The 20,009-nt window shown below is 35.0% G+C and overlaps 1 protein-coding gene across 1 annotated transcript in view; it reads left to right on the top strand.

Annotated features, from left to right (window-relative positions):
- The window catches only part of LOC145685829 (glutamate receptor ionotropic, kainate 2-like), a 90,705-nt gene that overhangs the window by 53,222 nt on the left and 17,474 nt on the right, over positions 1-20,009 (top strand). The window contains exons 6-7 of the mRNA XM_081758419.1: positions 3,100-3,332; positions 5,558-5,772. Coding sequence (XP_081614545.1) covers positions 3,100-3,332; positions 5,558-5,772 — 448 coding nt within the window. The remainder of the gene's footprint in view (positions 1-3,099; positions 3,333-5,557; positions 5,773-20,009) is intronic.

Below are 20,009 nucleotides of genomic sequence, written 5' to 3'. Positions count from 1 at the left end.
TTTTCTTTTTACAATGTACAGTATTTGGAAAATGCACGAATTAACACATTGTCTGCATTACCTTCCTGCATTGCCAGACTCTCAACGAAACATATTCTTGACATTCTATTTACATTATTATGCTGACTGTTGAATAATAATAATCCGCAGCTTGCATTCTATATCATTCGTAACACTTAATCACCTTAACCTTAATATTTTCTAAAACACGATTCTTGCTACATAAACATTAATTAAAAATAAAATTAAAATTATACATAATTATTGACTTGAAAACGACAACGAAATACGATCCTGCCACAATATATATATATATACACAGCGTGACAGTTACCTTGAAACATCCTTGTACGTTTATATATTAAACACTTATCAGGAAACCCAAGAAAACAATTATGACTCTTGGAAGTATTGGTGACATAAATGAAAAGTTGCAAATTCGAATTCTGAATACTGCTTTCCTTAGTAAAATCTACAAAATTTTTTACTTTATACATGAAGAGGGTGTGTAAGAGGGAGGAAAAATCGGCAAAAACTCCTCCTACACCACTAGCCGTCAGAAGAAATAAGCGGGGAATCTAGCTCGAGATGATAGACTACTGGGATCGGACGGCTATACTCTGAGGTAAAAGCATGGTTTTACAATAAAGAATTAGCAAGTTGATTTTCTAGAAAAGAGAGACTGGGTTTGGGAAGGAGATTAAAAGTGATGGGAATACCTTCATTACGACGTCTGGGTCTAAAGCTGTCACTCCTCGAAGATCAGATTTTGTATCCAAAGGCTCGGCTCCTTACTCTCTCAAGAGCCCTTGTCGTCAGCTGGTCTTGTACCGTTGTCAAAGTTCTCTCCTGTGGATCAGACTCTCGTCCACTGGCTAAATGCAACTGCCATCCGCCAGCTCGCAATCCAACTTCAGCTCTCACTCCCAAAGCGGAAGTCTCCGGTCCTATTTAAGGTCGGGCCCAGGACTCAATGACTATTACAGGTGAGCCAAGAAACGAGTTCCAGACGTCACGGGAGGTGTGGTATGAGATAGTGGGAGGAGTCAGGAAAAAAGTCTCTCACACATTTATTACAAAACGCAAAACCAATTACATAAATTATATCACATTTACAAAGTGCTGATTCAGCAAAACACAGAACAGTCGGTTGCTGGTTCTTTAGAGCATTAGTCCACATCTTGCTTGTTTCTTGCGACGCAATATAAACACATAATAGTATTGCAAAGGTCTCTATCCTATCCCGAAATACACTAAATCTCACAAAACACAAACAGCACGGACAAAAATAGGCGCCTCACATCATTGTTCGCTGAATAATATGATATGTTCAAAATCAATCAATCAGTGATAGTTCAATAATAGTGGGACATTACTGTACATTTGTAGGCATACGTCGTCATAGTATTAGGCTAATCTTTTGACGGTGTTTGTTCTTTAGCTTTTTCTTCGCCTAAGATTACTTGCATATAATTGATTACTATTAGAAATAAGACTAATCGGGAAATCTTGTAGAACTTAGATGAGAAAATACGTTTATTTATTTACTTATTTTTTAAGATTTAGCGTGCCATTTCACCACCGATACTATATAAAACGTGGACCCTACAGTTTAAGGTGGAATCCGAACCATCCTAGTACGTTTAAATTTTTAATGCTCTCCCATTGGGAATTGGACCCAGATCATGTGCATCAAAGGTGCACGTGCCAGCCAATAGCAAAAATAAATAAATAAATAAAAAATAAAATAAAATAAGTTTTTAATCACGAGAGGGTTTCATGGGGTCGCGAAGAAAAGCGGAAGAGATAAATATAATTAGAATCTAATACCAGAAAATATTTTTAAATATTATTTTGAATTTTGTTCTGATAGGGATATTTTTATTTTCATACATACTGTTAGGAATAACAAAAAATAGGCCTCCTACACATTTTTAACACGTGCAAAGTTGTTTAAAAATTAATTTAAATGAAAGAGGTACATATGCAACTAATGAGAATTGCATATTGAAATACCAGAAAAATACAAATGCAACAAAACCTGCATATTGAAATACAATTAAAAATGAAAGCTAATGAGATACCTAAGCATGATGTGTTTTCATTAGTCCGGTTCAATCTTCGTGACGCACATTATCAAGTCATTTAAAATAATCAATAACTTTTGACAACTATACAAGTTTTTTTTTTAAAAAAAAAATCAAAATTAGAAAAACTTTATTTTGTATCATATGACCCAAAATTAAGGGATGATTCATTGGGTCCTTGGTTCGATCCCAGCTCGCGCTAAGTGAACTTTGTGATGGACAAACACCATGTGCGTGGGTTTTCTCGCAGTTCTCCCGTTTCCTCCTATTTTCTCCATTTCACTATTTTCATTCATTTCTCATCATCACCGTCTCCTTTAACTTAACCGGCATAATCGTGGGACGCAAAACTTAAAGATTTCGTTTCACTTCCAAAGTTAAGGGAGTTATGAAGTTTTAAAGTTTTCAAACGTTATCTATTTTGAAACAGTATGACGGATCGGATTCGATATTTGTAATATGAATGAACTGACCAAATTTGGTTTTAATCCATTCGCTTTCAGGGAAGTTACTGTATCCACTATATACAAGAAATGGATTCTACTACGTATTATAGAAATAGATGGATATTGTGAGATCTTCGCAATAGGTATATTAGAAGTCCCACACAAGCTTATTAGAAATCAGAAAATATAAGGGGGTCGCTGGCAAGAGGATGTGATAAAATGGGGGTCGTGATAGGACTTAGCTGGAGAACCACTGGCGTAAGGTATTTTCGTAATATCTTGTTACCACTGTTTATTTTTATTAAGTACTTTATCTTTTTTTCCAAATTCCTTTTCATATATTACATTTCTCCGTGTAACTTGAAAATGAGTACTAATTTTCTGAAGTTTCTGTTGTGTATTATTCTGAAGTAAATCCCTCGAATTTTATAAAATCGACTTAGTAAATAAATCAACTTAGTTTGAAGAATATGATAAAATTCAAACTTTAACGTTTTATTAATATTTTCGTGTAACTCATATCATATAGTAATAATCTAATTTTAGCCGTTTTTACCTTTTTTCAGTGAACGCATTTTTCTCCGAGAACAGGCAAGTAAATTGACGTGGGGCTCATTCGTGAGGCCGTTTTCCCTTTCGCTGTGGTTGAGTCTTGGTCTCTTCATTGTGACTCTTCCAATTGCACAAGTGGGAATGTGTCGTACTGCAGGAGGGAACGGCCTGGAACAAAATAATGATCCAATGGTCTTCTCGTTTGGAGAATGGATGCTCTATACTTTTGGTGTTTACTGCCAACAAGGTAAATATAAGAAACAAGAAATGTCAAGTTCGGAAGACTTTGGTTTTAACTTACTTATTAAATTATTGTGTAATATTACGTTGTATGGTGTTGGATTTTAAAAGTAGTAATGTGAAATTAGTTTAGAAATGTTTCCAGCAGCGGAAATACTATTGCAATGTAGGCGGGCTTTGCCTTCTCAAGGTCCCTATCTCTCGAAGAACATATACAGGCTGGCACATAATTACATATGATTTAGGATTTAGATTTTTGGACTTTCGACATCTGTGACCATATTAGCCCGTCACATTTGAAGCATGAAGTCCCGCGGCGAACACACTATCCAGGGAAAGGGAAGGAAGGAAGCGGCCTGGGACCTATATGTTAGGTACCACCCCGGTATTTGCCTGGTGTGAATGAGAAAAATCGAGGAAAACCTCATTCAGGATGGCTGACCTAAAAAAAGCTTTTTACACTTTCTCGACCGAGTACGTATATGATGTTTGACTGACTGTAATATTTGTAATTCTGGACAGAAAGTTTGGATGTGGCAACACTGTGTACCCTGAGAGTAGGGATAACTGTCACTGGATTTAGAACCGTTAATGTATGCCAGACAGGACGAATAAAACATTCCTTAACCACGGGATTAGTCGACGTGGGTCTGTGGACTGGCCAGCTCGATCTCCCGATTTGCCACAACCTGACTTTTTCTTATGGAATGTTTTGAAGATCAAAGTGCATCAACATAACATTCACAATTTGGCCGAACTACGGGAAGCTATCACAGAAGAGTTCTACAGAATACCAGTACGGGTCTGTCAATCTATTTGTGACAACGTTGCTCTTCGCCTCCAGGCATGTATCGATTTGGATGGTTGCGCTTCGTCTTCAGGCATGTATCGATTTGGATGGTTGCTCTTCGCCTCCAGGCATGTATCGATTTGGATGGTTGCTCTTCGTCTTCAGGCATGTATCGATTTGGATGGTTGCTCTTCGTCTCCAGGCATGTATCGATTTGGATGGTTGCTCTTCGTCTTCAGGCATGTATCGATTTGGATGGTTGCTCTTCGCCTCCAGGCATGTATCGATTTGGATGGTTGCTCTTCGTCTTCAGGCATGTATCGATTTGGATGGTTGCTCTTCGTCTTCAGGCATGTATCGATTTGGATAGTTGCTCTTCGTCTTCAGGCATGTATCGATTTGGATGGTTGCTCTTCGCCTCCAGGCATGTATCGATTTGGATGGTTGCTCTTCGTCTTCAGGCATGTATCGATTTGGATGGTTGCTCTTCGTCTTCAGGCATGTATCGATTTGGATGGTTGCTCTTCGTCTTCAGGCATGTATCGATTTGGATGGTTGCTCTTCGTCTCCAGGCATGTATCGATTTGGATGGTTGCTCTTCGTCTTCAGGCATGTATCGATTTGGATGGTTGCTCTTCGTCTTCAGGCATGTATCGATTTGGGTGGTACATTGGTGGACCATGCCATGGAGAATAGAGATTAAAATTCATGTAAGGAAAATGATGAGAATAATAATGTGTTCATGTTCAATGTTATGTTCAAGTTATGTTGATAGTTTCTTTACCACAGTCTTTGAAACATCATATACTGTACATAATTGTATGCTTCCCTGTAGATTTGTGAAACTTTAAAATCTAGCGTTTCCTAAACTTCATTTTACGGAAACGAATACTGAGATGAAAATCATGATATTTTTAAAGCTGTCAGTTGTATTCTTACACAGCGAATTCCTCGGTTTCTTGACTTTTTTCCCAATCTACTTGAAAGGTCTATAGAGGGGAAATAAAAGCCTGGATCTGGTACATATACTGGTTTGTACTTATCCTTACTGGCTTGCTGATATTCTTGGGCATGTCCTCGTACCGGATGATAAACGTAAACTAAAGAGTAAGAAATAACAAATACCGAAGTTTCCGTGGTGAGGACGAATAGTAAGATCGACGTTCGTGTTCTGTGAAGTATCCATCATGACTCATTTTCTCCAAGTAGACCATTAAAGATTCTTATCGAATATAGACACAATAGAATTTAGAACATACTGTTTATCAATTGTATGATATTTGTAAATATATAATAATATTAAACACAAACTAAACACACTTTCTTACAAGGCTGTCTAAAATCTTTATTATAAATTAACTAGAAATATTTTATCATAATAATAATATTACATTGAGACATGATTATGTGCTTTAATAACTAGAGTCAAATTTTGTTTGCAGGAATGTATACAACACCAACATGTGGCGCAAGTCGTATTGTTCTCTGGGCTACACTTGTGTCATCGTTAGTTGTTTACAATGCATATTCTGCAGCGTTAATCTCTCATCTTACAATCCAGACCAGCACTCTTCCTTTTACCTCTGTGGAGGAGTTATTGCGATCAAACTACAAGATTGGTGTACTCACTGATTCTTCTATAGTAGACTTCTTGATGGTAAGCATGGGTACCGATGAATCTGTGGCTCGACGTTTTACTTTTGAGTTCTTTTTAGCTATACCTGGTGTTCTGCTTGTTCTAGTCTGAATTGAAAAATACAATACCTGATTATGAAAAAGTTATTGAGTTTCCTACGATATTATAGATATCTCCTTAACCTCCCTCTATAACTTAAGAAACTGTCACGTTCATCTTTATAGTAAGAGTAGAAATGCTTCAGGTTTTAGTTGCATACTTCATTGCTCACTCATTTTTAGACAAGTTACCTTCGTCTTTACAGTAAGAGTTGAAATGCTTCAGGTTCCAGCTGTATACTTCATTACCCACTCATCTTTAGTTAGGTTACCTTTATCTTTACAATAAGAGTTGAAATGCTTCAAGTTTGAACTGTATACTTCATTATTTAGCCCTCTTTAGTTATATTATCTTTATCTTTACAGTATGAGTAGAAATGCTTCAGGTTTCAGTTGCATACTTCATTGCTCACTCATTTTTAGTCGTTACCTTTGTCTTTACAGAAAGGTGCTTCAGGCCCCTCCTCATAGTTATTTAGTGAGAACCTATTGTCTACTTGGGCTTAGTAGAAAATACTTTTAAGTTAAGCTCAACAAAGCTCTTTTTTAAAAACATAAACATTAAATCATTTTCATTTGCAGAATTTGTGCATACGTTTTATCAGTTAAATAAGTTTAGCTCTACTCTTGTCTTTCAGTGTAATTAAACATTTTCAATGCTGTAGATTTTTCAGTTAATATTACTTTCGTTCTCTTTGTGAAAGTTCAATCGAGAAAGAACTTTAAGAACTTTTAAATGAATCTGACATAGCAGATGGTAAGCGCGAAGATGTTGAAGTGAAAATAAGCCTGTCAGGTTTTGATGCAGAAGACAGTAGACCTAATTTGAACACTTTATTTGATAATGTTAATGGTACAAATGGAAGTAGTGGTACATTTGTTGCAGTGAATATCTTGAAATATTAGTCATGCTGTAGTGTTGTTAGTGTGCAACACTGACAGACAAGTGATAGCTTGTTTGCGTACATTTTACATGTGCTTTCCATAGATGCAAAAACCTGACTTCGTGCTAATAGGAAAATTGCAACTTTATATTTGGTTGGCAACACTGCTCCTCTGGTGATATTCCTGTAACGCCTAATGAAGGTCGTTCATACTGTCTATCTTTCCGCGGAAACAAAATTTAAAAGAATACCGGGATTACCGGGATGGAAAGTATAAAAGGTTAACCCTGAATTAATTGGAATACTGAAATATACCCCACTCTTCCCCATTCCACCCCATTGTACCGTATCACCACCAAAATCAGATTAGAAGCAGCCTTTGCACACATACTACACTGTACTAAGTTGCTATTGATCTGTATGGTAGTTTTCCTATAGAAACACATAAAATAAATAGGTCATGGTAACTGACGTAAATAAAAAATGGTAATTTAAACAATTACACACAAAAATTTGGCAACACTGTACTTAAAAACCCAGTAATTATAGAGAATAAAAATATATGATGTATTAGATATCCCAAGTTCATATCAGACAATATACATTAATTTCCGCGAGAAATAATGGCCTTTAAGTAGTGGACCTCATGTAACCCAAGAATACCGTGGTATTCCTAGGGTTAAGCAAGTTTGTAACTATTGTGTAGATTTGTCTACTTGTATGAGACACAATTGTAACCTGTACAAATGATCAGAATAATGTATAAGTTCTTTATATATATTATCAAAATTTCCGTACGTTATATCTTCGTTTATGCTCAATGTAGATTACCAGTATTTGTGTGTGTGCGCGCTTCTGAATTGTCAGTTCAAATGTATAGGAATATCGACAACCCAACTTTCTAAAATTTAAAAATTTGGTCTCTATTAATAAACTTTGCCTGTAAGATATTTTAATAGTTTTTCACAATTTTTGTCGGCCTTTCCAGAATGGTTACATTTTTGTGCCCCTTCTTCGAGTAAGAATTATAGCGGGAACTGCTGTAGGACATTTATGGTTTGTACTTTTCTTTTTCCCCCTATGTATTAATATTCCCCCAGGGAGAATGTTCTGAAATCATCACTGAGAGTAACGCTTTCGGAGAGTTTACTGAGATTTGTTTCGGCTATGAAAAACAAGATAATTCTATGGTAATATAATAATGTTCCATTTTCTGTAATGTATCTTCATGTAAGATTCAACGAAAAAAAAAAAGTTGATAATGCTCCAAGAGCATTGCCAGAACGTACTGAAAAAGAATTAATTTTTCTTATTAACTTCTACAGGCTTTATTCCAATTATTCTATGTACTCTATTATTATTATACTCATCTATCCATTTATAATTTCCTTAAATACTAAATTTTTTCCACATGTTTTGTTTTAAGAGTTCTGTTAAACGTTCTAGGATATGTTGGTTTACGAAGACACATGCTCGGAATGGAGGGCTCAAAATTGAAAAATTCCCAAAATATCATCTCTCTATGACTTACGATTCCCGAGATATGACTCCTTAAATTTCCCGAAATCCGAACTTTTTTGACCAATATCTCGGGAACGGTAAGAGTGACGCAAAAAATCCCATCATTTCTTTCAGATAGTTTTTGATGCTATATCGAATGAAGGGCTCAAAATTGAAAATTTCGCAACTAACACACATACACACACAGACATAGAGAATTCAGTAACTAACTGTTTACGTTCGTTAAAACATTTTGCATGTGTTAATTTGATTTTAAACAGCTTCACTGCTTCAATACTTCTATGGATACTGACTTTTTCACAGATTTTGGTAGAAGTGTCCTCATTTTTAATGGATTTTCATGTGAGTTAGCTTGTATCAGAAAACTGGGTGTGACTTGAGTTTCATGGAAGTTAATGTAAGTTCGATCATAAAATAACGCGTACTAGCAAATATAATCTACCCTTAGATTACTCAAATTCTAATCTGACCCTTCAGAAGATTTTGTTAATCCGTTCTTCTGTAGGAATTGAGTGAATACCTCATTAGAACCGCTCAGTGTCTATTTTTATGGAGTAATAACTAAGATGCCTGTTCTTCGCAGGGGAAAGTAAGTTTATGAAAATATTTGATCCCCGCCCCCCTTGGATACACATTGTAATGTCATTTAATGATAAAATCCCATTAAATACTCTATTTTAGGGATAAATTTTGAGTCTTTTTATTCCCTTAGGATGTCCAGGTTTTTTTTTTTAATCCCATCAGCTATTTTCTTATGATGGGATTTAAAAAAGTAGATCTTATATGGCGAAAAAATATAGAAATTACCCTCTATCCATTAAAACAGAAATTTTCGAAAAACACTTGGACATATATCTTCTTATTTTTAATGATGTGTTCATATACCGAGTTTCATTTTTCTAACATGACAGGATCGTGAGCCACTAAATTTTTTCTTATAAGTTTCGACCCCCACTTTCCTCTTAGGATACGCAGTTTAATCAAAACGACATGGTAACCAGTTCAAAGTAGTTGACAACTATATTTCAAAATTCATTTCAAGTGGTTAAGTCGTTTTTCCGTGATTGTACCACCATCCATTCCAAATCGAATGTAAGTGCAATAATTCATGTAAAAGGATAGAAAAGCAAGTGTAATATTTTCACGGGATGTTATTTCTTAAACTGATATTCGCTAAATTTCTTTCGTTCATTGCTCAGTTTCAGTTTCTGTACCTTATCAATCCAAAACTTGCGGAACACATAAAAACTAACTAACTCTATGGCCCATGGAACCCGGAGGTTCAATGCCGCGTTCACAAAAGCTCGCCACTGACTTCTATCCTTAGTCAACTGGATCCAGTTTCTACTTTGTATTCCTATTTCTGCGAGATCCATCTTAATATTGTCCTCCCATCTGCGCCTAGGTCTTCCTAATGGTCGTTTTCCGATTGCTCGTCCAGTTAAGACTTTGAAAGCGTTTCTTTCTTCCATCCTAGCTACATGACCTGCTCACCTAAGCCTCCTAGACTTGATGACCCTGACAATGTTTGATAAACCGTATAATTTATGTAGTTCCTCGTTATGAAGTTTCCACAATTCCTCTCAGCTATTAAGTATGGATACGGATTTAAACTGTTGTCTGTATATTTACGTTTCAGACTTCTATAATACTAATAATAATAATAATAATAATAATAATAATAATAATAATAACATGATTTTATGTGAATTTAAGGATATGTCTAACAGGCACGTAGCCAAAGGGTGGGTCCGGGGGGTTCGGAACCAGAAATGAAAAAGATTAAAAAAGGATGAAAGAAAAACAAGCGAGGAAAAAGAAGAATCAGCGTTAAAAATATAAAGCTGCAGCAGCGTTTGGTTACTCTTTCTTTTGAGGAGATTTGTGTGGAGGAGACGGGAGGGGGAGGTCAAGTTGAAAATGGATATTATTGTAACTGAGAATTCCGAATTCCATCTAGCTCCATCTAATCCTATGGACTACAAATGACGATCGATAAATCGGTTCGATCAGATAGACTCTCAGAAGAACTTAAGAAATGCCTACAATCACCAATAATATGAGCCTGGCAACATACAGATGGTGATCAGAAAAATAGAAACACCTGAACGAAATTGCAAGTTACCAGATTAATATGGTGTCGGGCCACCTTTCGCCTTCAGAACAGCTTTGATGCGACGTGGGATGGAGGCATAGAGCTCGTGAATGGTAGCAAGTGGAATTTTACACCATTCCTCGTGCAGGGCATCGACCAGTTCTGTGTGAGAGGATGGAGGTGGAAATCGTCGCCGGAGTCGTGTTTCCAAGACGGACCACAGATGTTCAATTATGTTGGGATCTGGGGATTGGGTGGGCCAGGGGAGGTGTTGAACTTCATCCCGATGTTCCTCAAACCACGCTGCAACAACGCCAGCTGTGTGAATGGGTGCATTATCATCCTGGAAGATGGCGTCATTGTCCGGGAACAACATCCGGACCATAGGATGCAAGTGTTCTCCTAAAATTGCGACATAATCGTTGGCAGTGATTCGTCCGCTAAGTGTGACCACAGGACCCAATGAAAACCATGATATTGCGGCCCACAGCATCACCGAGCCGCCGCCATGTTTCACAGTTGGGCGGAGACACTGCAGATAATAAGCTTCTTTGGGCGTTCTCCACACATAAACACGGCCCGTGGTTGGGAATAGGGTGAAGGATGACTCATCCGACCATATCACACCTTTCCAGTGCTCAACGGTCTAAGTTGCATGGTCGCGGCACCATTTGCGGCGTGCGAAAGCGTTATGGTCCTTGTTGAGCGGTTTGGCCCGTGCAACACGACCCCGTAAGTTCATGTCATTTAATTCGCGGCGGACTGTGATTGTCGAAACAGGTTGTGGGAGGTGCTGATTGAGTTCCTCCGTCACTTACTCCGCAGTGGCACGACGGTTCTGCGTGACAATGCGCTTTAATACCCGGCGTGACCTGTCACTCATGATTTTCTTCCGCCCACTATTCCGCTTCCCTGATGTGGTTTTCCCGTGTGTTGTGTAGGCCGTCATCACCTTCGACACTGTCCCACGCGACACACCTAACACAGTAGCCACTGTCGTCACATTCACTCCACATAACCGCGCACCAACAATTTGCCCTCTTTGAAAATCTGAGAGGTTTCCCATTTTACACTACCTCCGTCTGCTGCAGCCACTGGACACTGCTGTTCCACTGCGCCTGACGTAGTATGGAGACCGACCTAACACACCACCCCCAGCGGTCCGGCGCTGCGGGCGCCACGACACCACTGCCAACCCATACATCTGACGTGTTGCCAACTACAGGTGTTTCCATTTTTCTGATCACCATCTGTACATTCCAGTTACACTTGTTAAAGAAATTTTCAATTTTGCGGCAACATTAATCCATTTTATAGGACGTCTTTACAGCCAAAAGAAATGTCGTTGCTATCCCTGACGGCATTAAACAAAGATACGTATAAAAATAAATATTTTTCAATACTTTTTTTATATTCTTTTACTCGAGATTTCTTCATAGTTCGCTATTAAAATACTAACATATCCTCATTTTACTGTCCTAACAAACCAATATGAGTATGTTGTCAGTAAAATAGTTTAGATTGATCGAGCCCCTGGTGTGTAACCACAGTATTTCGTGTCATGCCCCCCCCCTTTCGAAATCCTGGCTAAGGAAACCAATATGTTTCGAGTAAAATAGTTTAGAATGATCGAGGCCCTGGTGTGATAACCACAGTATTTCGTCACGGACCCACGCCCCCCCCCCCTATTACGAAATCCTGGCTACGTGCCTGTGTCTAACTTACAAAACAAATTAGCGTGAGTCAAGCTTAGCTTCATTTTAAATTATAAGTTTATGTGTGGATTATCTTACAATTTTCACTTTGAACCTGAGTTGAGTCGAGGTTCTTTAAAAAGTGAACCTACTCAACCCTGACACCATCAATGCAATGATAACTTACTGCAATGAAAGTTCAATTTGTAGTTCACATAAGTAAGCTTAAGGAAAGCACATCACAATAATAATAATATTTTACTGGTATCATAAGATAAGGTAAATAGGAACAAGTGTAATTAAAATATGCAAAAAAAAAAAAAAAGTTTATGATAAACGGTAGATTATAAACTTCCTTTAAATAGATGGAAAACCAGGAGTAACGATATCAGTAATATGTAAATAATCGTTGGTATTTGACAAACATTTATATGTCGAAGCGTTACTAAAAATAGGGTCATACAGTATTCGAAAATTTTAAAATTTCTTATTGACCTGTTAGGGACACCAAGATTAGCAGCCTCAGTTAATGGTAATTCATCATGAGTTTTCTCTGATAGAAATTTGAATTTCCATCTTAAACATGATAGAAACAAATTTTGAACTACTTCAATATTTTTTTAGAGTACTAGCCTCCCCTATTCCAAATATTAGTATAATATTCAAGGTGACTTCTTACGCTAGGATAGTATAGAATTAAGCGTGTTTATAATAATAATATGTGGGGAATGTGTGAAAGGTGTCCCGAGACAAGATATATCTTCTTAGGTTAGATATGGGGACTGTAAGAATTTTTGGCATACAAAATGTGTTTAATTAAAGGAAGAAGATATATAATTTTTGAAGGATCAAAACCAAGTATGAAGATGTAAAAACTGGAAAATCTAGGTGTAGTGGTACGTAGAAGAAAGTAATTCAACTGTAGATAAAGCTTTTCCTACTATATTAGATGTTTTAAAACTTATACAAGAATTAAAAGTTAAAATTTCTTAAATAAGGAAAATAAGAGTGCTGAAACTGAACATGAATTAGGGAAGTAACTAAACCTTGCTCATGAAAAATTGGATGAAAAGTTTAGATTAATAAAACAGCAAGCAGAAGTAATGTATTGTAAAAGTAGAGAGCTTGAATACAAAAGGGCAACAACTAGAAAAACAATTGGAAGATACTCAGCTGGGACTCGATGATCTCGATCAAATATGGGCGCAAAAATACACTTGAAATTTAAGGAAATTCCTGATAAGGTGAATGAAGATCCGTGTAAAATTGTAAAAAAAATTGGGAAGAGCACTTGAAGTTGAAGTGAAAGCAGATCACATAGTTGCTTGTCGTCCGGAAACGTCCAAATGATACATTTCCGGGTATCATTGTAACATTTGTAAATTCTGAAATAAAAGATAAAATTATGGAAAAACGAGAAGTTAAGAGAAATTTAAATACAAATGATATTGGATTTCAGAATAATTTGCCAGTGTATATTAATCATAGCTGTACAGTATATCAAAAGCGTTTATTTGAACAAGCGAGAAAAATACAAAAAACAACAACAAAAATGTGTTTTTATGAGTGGATTACTCGGAAATAATCAATCTGAAAAAATCTGCAGAAGACAGAAAAGTTTTTGTACTTAAAAACGAATAAAGATATATATTAACTGTGAGATAAAAATTAATTCTTCTGATATTTTATCTGTTTTTTGCCAAAATGTTCGGGATCTAAATACGAAATGTGATGAACTTGAAACTAATCTCACACCTAGTTTACATGAATATGATGTTATAGTATTAACAGAAGCTTCATTAAAGAAATGTGTAGTTGATTCCGCATTATTTAGTCCACAATATAAAGTATATAACGTTCTGACAGGCTGAGTATGAAAAGAGGTAGTAGACTTATTATTGCGATATTTACAAATATAATGTCAAAAGAGGGGAAAAAATGTTGAAACATGTGAGTTTGATCACTTAGTGATAAAATTAATAATTAATACAAAAATATATTGGTTTATTTGTATATTTTTTTTATCCATCGTCAAACTTTAATAGCTATGTCAATTTCTTTAGAAGATTTGAAAATTTTTGAAATCTTTATTATGGTAATATAATTATCATAGGTGATCAACTTACCATTAATAACTAGCTGAAATTATTACGTAACGAAAGACAGTCTAAGCTATTGAAAATTGCAACATTTTATAAATCTAAGCAATTTAAAATCTATAAAGAACGTTCAGAATTGTAAGAACCAAACTTCAGATTTAGTTATAATTAACTTGGCTTGTCTACTATTTTTTAAAGAATTAAACTGTCTCGTGATCATCATCCTGTTCTTCACATTAAAATTATTAACACAATTGGCAAGAAAATTATCAATAAAGATACAACTAAGATGTTACAGTTTAAGAATGCTAATAGTTATGAAATTTATAGGCAACTTAAGAATGACAGAAAACTTAGATGGTGTAAGTAATGCAATTTATTGTTTTAATACGACTATATATAATATTTTTGAGAAACAAATTCCTAAAAAGAATCGTAGTACCTCAAATTCTTATCCATGCTAGTTTTCCAATGATATAATTAAAACAATAAAATTAAAGGAGTATTATAGAAGACAAAAAGAATTCGGCTTATTTATATTCTTGAACGATTTAAAGAATCGAGAAAAAAAACCTAAAAGATAAGATTCCTAAAACATATTAAAAATGTAGAAAATTTGGAGACGCATATTAAAAATTACGTTTGTGCATTTTGGAACTTCATTCAATGTGATAAAGATTAAAAAAAAAACATATCCTGTGAATTGAAAGAAATTAACGAATGATAGGACAGTAGCTAATGAATTTGGCATTTACTTTAAGTTAGTGTATCCAAGTATAAGTACTAGCTATAAATGTGCTGATAATCATAGTATGCAAGTAATCAAAATACTTAATTTAGAATTAATTAGTGTAGGTGAGTATGAAACAGTTACAAAAGAATTAAAACCAAGGAAATCTTGTGGAATTGATGGAATTTCTCCATATATACTTAAAGCGTGTGATGAAATTCTTACTTATCCTTTATGTTTTATACAAGGTGTTAACAAAAATTTGTCACAGTATTTTCGAAACAGATTCGTCACATGAAAATAAGGAAAAAAAAGTTCATATCAATCTTTGGTTGGAAGTGCATAGTTTCGCAGTAATAGGGTGCCGAAAAGGTGAAATAAGTGAACTTCAAAGGTCCATAGTTCCACTACTATAGGACCGATCATAGTCGGGTCAAAACATCACTGAGGAACTAGTGTATGAACTATTCAAATATTCATCTTTCAGAATCTCCGGTACTTGCACAATCATTTTTAGAGAGACTGTTTGGGAGTACTTGATCACTTTCCATCTTTTGAGCATAGATCCACGTGAACTTTTTTTTTTAAATTGTTTTAATGTAAAAAATGTTTTCCTAAAATCTTGTGACATATTTTTATAGCAGCCTGTGTATATATAATTTGATTGTATTGTATTTATTTGCATCCTTTTCATTATACAGAGTATAATATAGGACTTGTCATGAAGTCGGTACAATAGGTATTACATATATATATACATAGATGTTACATATACATTAAGGTAATTACAAATTTGTTGAATACAAATTTTCCAGTAAACTGTAAATAAATATTGAGTACAGTACTTCCGCCATATGCTACCTTGACATTGAATATGCAATTGTGGTACCTGCAGTTTCTAAATAATATTGAGTACAGTATTATAATTAAAAAAGACACTTCATTTTATTAGAATATAATTGCAGGCGTGCAACAAGGGTCCAATTTAAGACTACTATTATATATTATATATGTAAATGACCTTCCATTGAAAATAAAATATTCTACATGTACGATGAATGCTGATGACATAAAATTATATAAAATAATCATAAAACAAGGTGATACAAGCAAATTACAAGATGATATAAATGCCATGCTTAAATGGGCTAATGAAAATATCCTCGAATTAAATATAAATAAATGTTATTATGCAAAGTTTGGAACTAACAAATGTAGAAAATAGTAAATATTATTTGAACAATATTGAACTTGAAAAGAAATGTCAAATCAAGCAACTTTTTGATAATAAGATATCGTTTAACAATCATACTAAAGGTGTTGTGACAGAAACAGATAAAAAATTGGGTTTTGTTGTTAAAAATACAAAATAAATAAATAAATAAAATAAATCGGAGGCTATTGTTTAATAACTGTGTTAGAAGTAACTTCGAGTGTAGTCGCCTAACTACAATTTCTGTTGGACCCAAGTTGAAAATGTTCAGAAAAAGTTTCTGCGTTTCCTATATTATAAGAAGTATCATGTGCCATTCTATAGAATAGGAATTTCCTATAATGAAATGTTAAAGCAATTTCAGTTTACCCCTTTAAATAAAAGGCGTAAAATACTTGAATAAACTTTCCTTTATAAACTTGTGAATGGAAGATTTGAAAGTAATGAGATTTTGAAAAGAATTTACTTCAATGCAAGTCAGTGTAACTTAAGAGTACTTAACCTTTTTATAAATGAAATTCTTAAAACAATCCGCTGTAAAAATTCGCCAGTTTTCAGGATTTTAAGTGATTATGATGAATTGGTAAGACATTATGACTTGGACTTTACTTTCAAGACAAATGAGCATAATAATATTATCCAAAAATGCATTAAATATGTCAGGTAATTGCTATATGTTAGTATGAGTTTATTTGAATATTTTAGACGTATGTGAATGTGTGTGTGTATGAGTATATATATATATATATATATATATATATATATCGGGTGTTGCAAAATAAGTGTTACAACTCTTGGGAGGTGACTCCTGCCACTGAGACAAGAAAAAAAGTTCTCTTGAACTTTCGCCTATCGGACATAGTTTTGGATCTACAAGGTGCCGAAAGCGTGGGAAAATGACTTTCACACGCCAATAGTTTGGAAACTATCCAACGTAAAGAGGGCGGGTAAAAAATTCACTAAAGAAGTCATACCTGCTGTATTGAATTTTGCATGTTTCACAATCCCACCATGCATGCGCAAGGGATTCCCCAAACGAACGTAGGGAGTCCCGGATAATCTGCCAAATGAAAATTGGTCTAAATGAATATGAATTGATAGGGTTTCTACCAGGTAACAATAATTCGTTTGTATTAAGTCGATATCTGAAACAAATTCAAAATGGCGGACACGTTCATGACCGTTGTGTGTGGTTGCATAATCGCCAGGTACAGATGTTGGCCAACAGTGACGTTCTGAGTATTAAGTGTAGCGAATTTCTACTCAAATGCTCTAGAAAGACATCTGGAGAATCGATAGACACAACAGATGAAGCAGGGTGATTCACATATGTGGAAACACGTAACGAAAAATGCCCACATATGCACTCGTACTCAGTAAACGTGAGTTCAAAGCGTCGGAAATGTAAGGATTAGCGTCAAGAATATGAAAGTCATTGCCAATTCACCAATAATATTCTCTCAAACCGATGCAATATAATGTGCACGGTTGCATACCAATAAGGATTCAACAACTGAGGTCAAGTTGAAATTGTGCAAGGGGACTCACTAACAAACTGGGTAAACTAAATGAATGTCACTAGTGGGATCGCATAATGGATATTGAAATGTAGCCAATGTATGTATTGATATCAACATGTAGCTAATGGACAAATGTGCAGATCATATTGCATCGGATTGATGGGATATTATTGGTGAATTGGCAATGGCTTTCACGTTCTTCATGCTATTCCTTACATTTTTGACGCTTTGAACTTACGTTTACTTAGTATGAGTGCATTTTTTCTGGGCATTTTTCGTTACGTGTTCCCACACATGTGAATCACCCTGCTCCATCTGTCGTGCTCTATTGACACTCCAGATGTCTTTCTAGAGCATTTGAGTAGAAATTCGCTATACTTAATACTCAGAACGTCACTGTTGGCCAGCATCCGTACCTGGCGATTATGCAACCACACACAACGGTCATGAACGTGTCCGCCATTTTGAATTTGTTTCAGATATCGACTTAATACAAACGAATTATTGTTACCTGGTAGAAACCCTATCACTTCATATCCATTTAGACCAATTTTCATTTGGCAGATTATCCAGGACTCCCTACGTTCGTTTGGGGAATCCCTTGCGCGTGCATGGTGGGATTGTGAAACATGCAAAATTCAATACAGCAGGTATGACTTCTTCAGTGAATTTTTTACCCGTTCTCCTTACGTTGGATAGTTTCCGAACTATTGGCGTGTGAAAGTCATTTTCCCACGCTTTCGGCACCTTGTAGATCCGAAACTTTGTCCGATAGCCGAAAGTTCAAGAGAACTTTTTTTCTTGTCTCAGTGGCAGGAGTCACCTCCCAAGAGTTGTAACACTTATTTTGCAACACCCGATATATATCCATATATGAATGTATTTATTGAAACGGTATGAGTAAGTGTGTGTGTTTGGATATATATATATGTTTATTTATATTATTCTTTCAGGTTTTGTATTATTTATAGTATTATATATATATATATATATATATTGTATTTTTATTAAAAATTGAGATTAGAAATTAATTCCTGTAAAAACTCCTATAATTGAAGATATTATTCCAGTTGGAGTTAGATATTGTGTCATAAATAAAAATAAATAAACACATTGTGCGTAGGCAGGGCTGGCTCTAGGCAGTTTGCCACCCCCTTTCTCCAGAAAGGACATATCTTAAAAGCTATTATTTTAAGTATGTACCCCATCATAAACAATGAAGGAGAAGGAATGCGCACTCGCACTCAGCAAGGCCTAAACACTGCAAATACAATCACGTTGTGTCTGTTTTTGTTTCTTTAAATAATAATGTATTATGTTAGTGAAAGATAAAGCAAACACATCTGCAGAGGAAAGATGGTAATCCTATTTACAGAATTTAATATTGAGCTTCAATCTCAATATATCAGTTTGCAATTCCAGTACAACTTGCTCTTTTATCTTTATTTCTTGATTTTCCTTCTACATCTGTTAAAAGATTAAAATAAAGTTTCCACCTTCAATGATAAGAAACTGTTTCTGACAAAGACAGCACTAGGTTTCGTGTCGAAACTGTGGTAGCTAACTAAATGGAATAGGTGTTTTCTACTGTTCGAGAATTGAATTCCGGTATTTGACAACAATCAAGCAATCCATACTGGGATTTTTTTGACCATTTTCCTTAGCATGTCCACCAACTAATGCGACCTAAACATGATATATGAATGTAGAATTCAAATAGAAGACCAACTTAGTAAATTTAACTACCATTATCATGAAGTCTATTTCCAACAAGAAATAGGTATGACAGATTTTTCCGCCTCTGCAAATATGCGTGTTACACATATGGTAGAACCGGCCTTGTGCGTGTTTTTTTTTTTGGGGGGGGGAGGGTCCAATTTATCTCCACTTTCTTTATTCCATAATTTTATTCTTGATAATTTTCCTTTGCCTCAAAGCATAAATGTGAGAAGTTAAACAAAAAACAAACAAACAAAAAAAAGAAAAAAATGGCGGGAGCACTATGATAATTGGAATATTATTAGCCTTCTGATATTCGTTTTGTTAAAACCGTAGCTTAATGCATTACTGTACATTTAGCTCTTTTTCTAACGTATTATATTTTGATGTTATCTGAAACACAATGAAATCCACCTAAATAGTTTCTTTTAATACTGGAGAAGTAAAAATAAAGATTCAATTATTACTCTAATATCTTTATTTTAATTTTCTTCTAACTATAAATTGATATTTCATGCATGTTGACCAACAATAAATAACAAATGAAAAATTACAGTGATAAAAAAAATCTGAAAGAAAATGAATTTGTGATATCTTTCCAATAATATTTTTTATTTGTAAGTAACTTTTGTCCCCGTATGATATGAATTTGATTAAATTTTTCAATAATTATTTTAGTTTTTCT

This window comes from Thermobia domestica, chromosome 5, assembly GCF_964235325.1.
Source record: "Thermobia domestica chromosome 5, izTheDome1.hap1.1, whole genome shotgun sequence".
Lineage (NCBI taxonomy): Eukaryota > Metazoa > Arthropoda > Insecta > Zygentoma > Lepismatidae > Thermobia > Thermobia domestica.
This window is presented reverse-complemented; position numbering and strand designations above follow the sequence as displayed.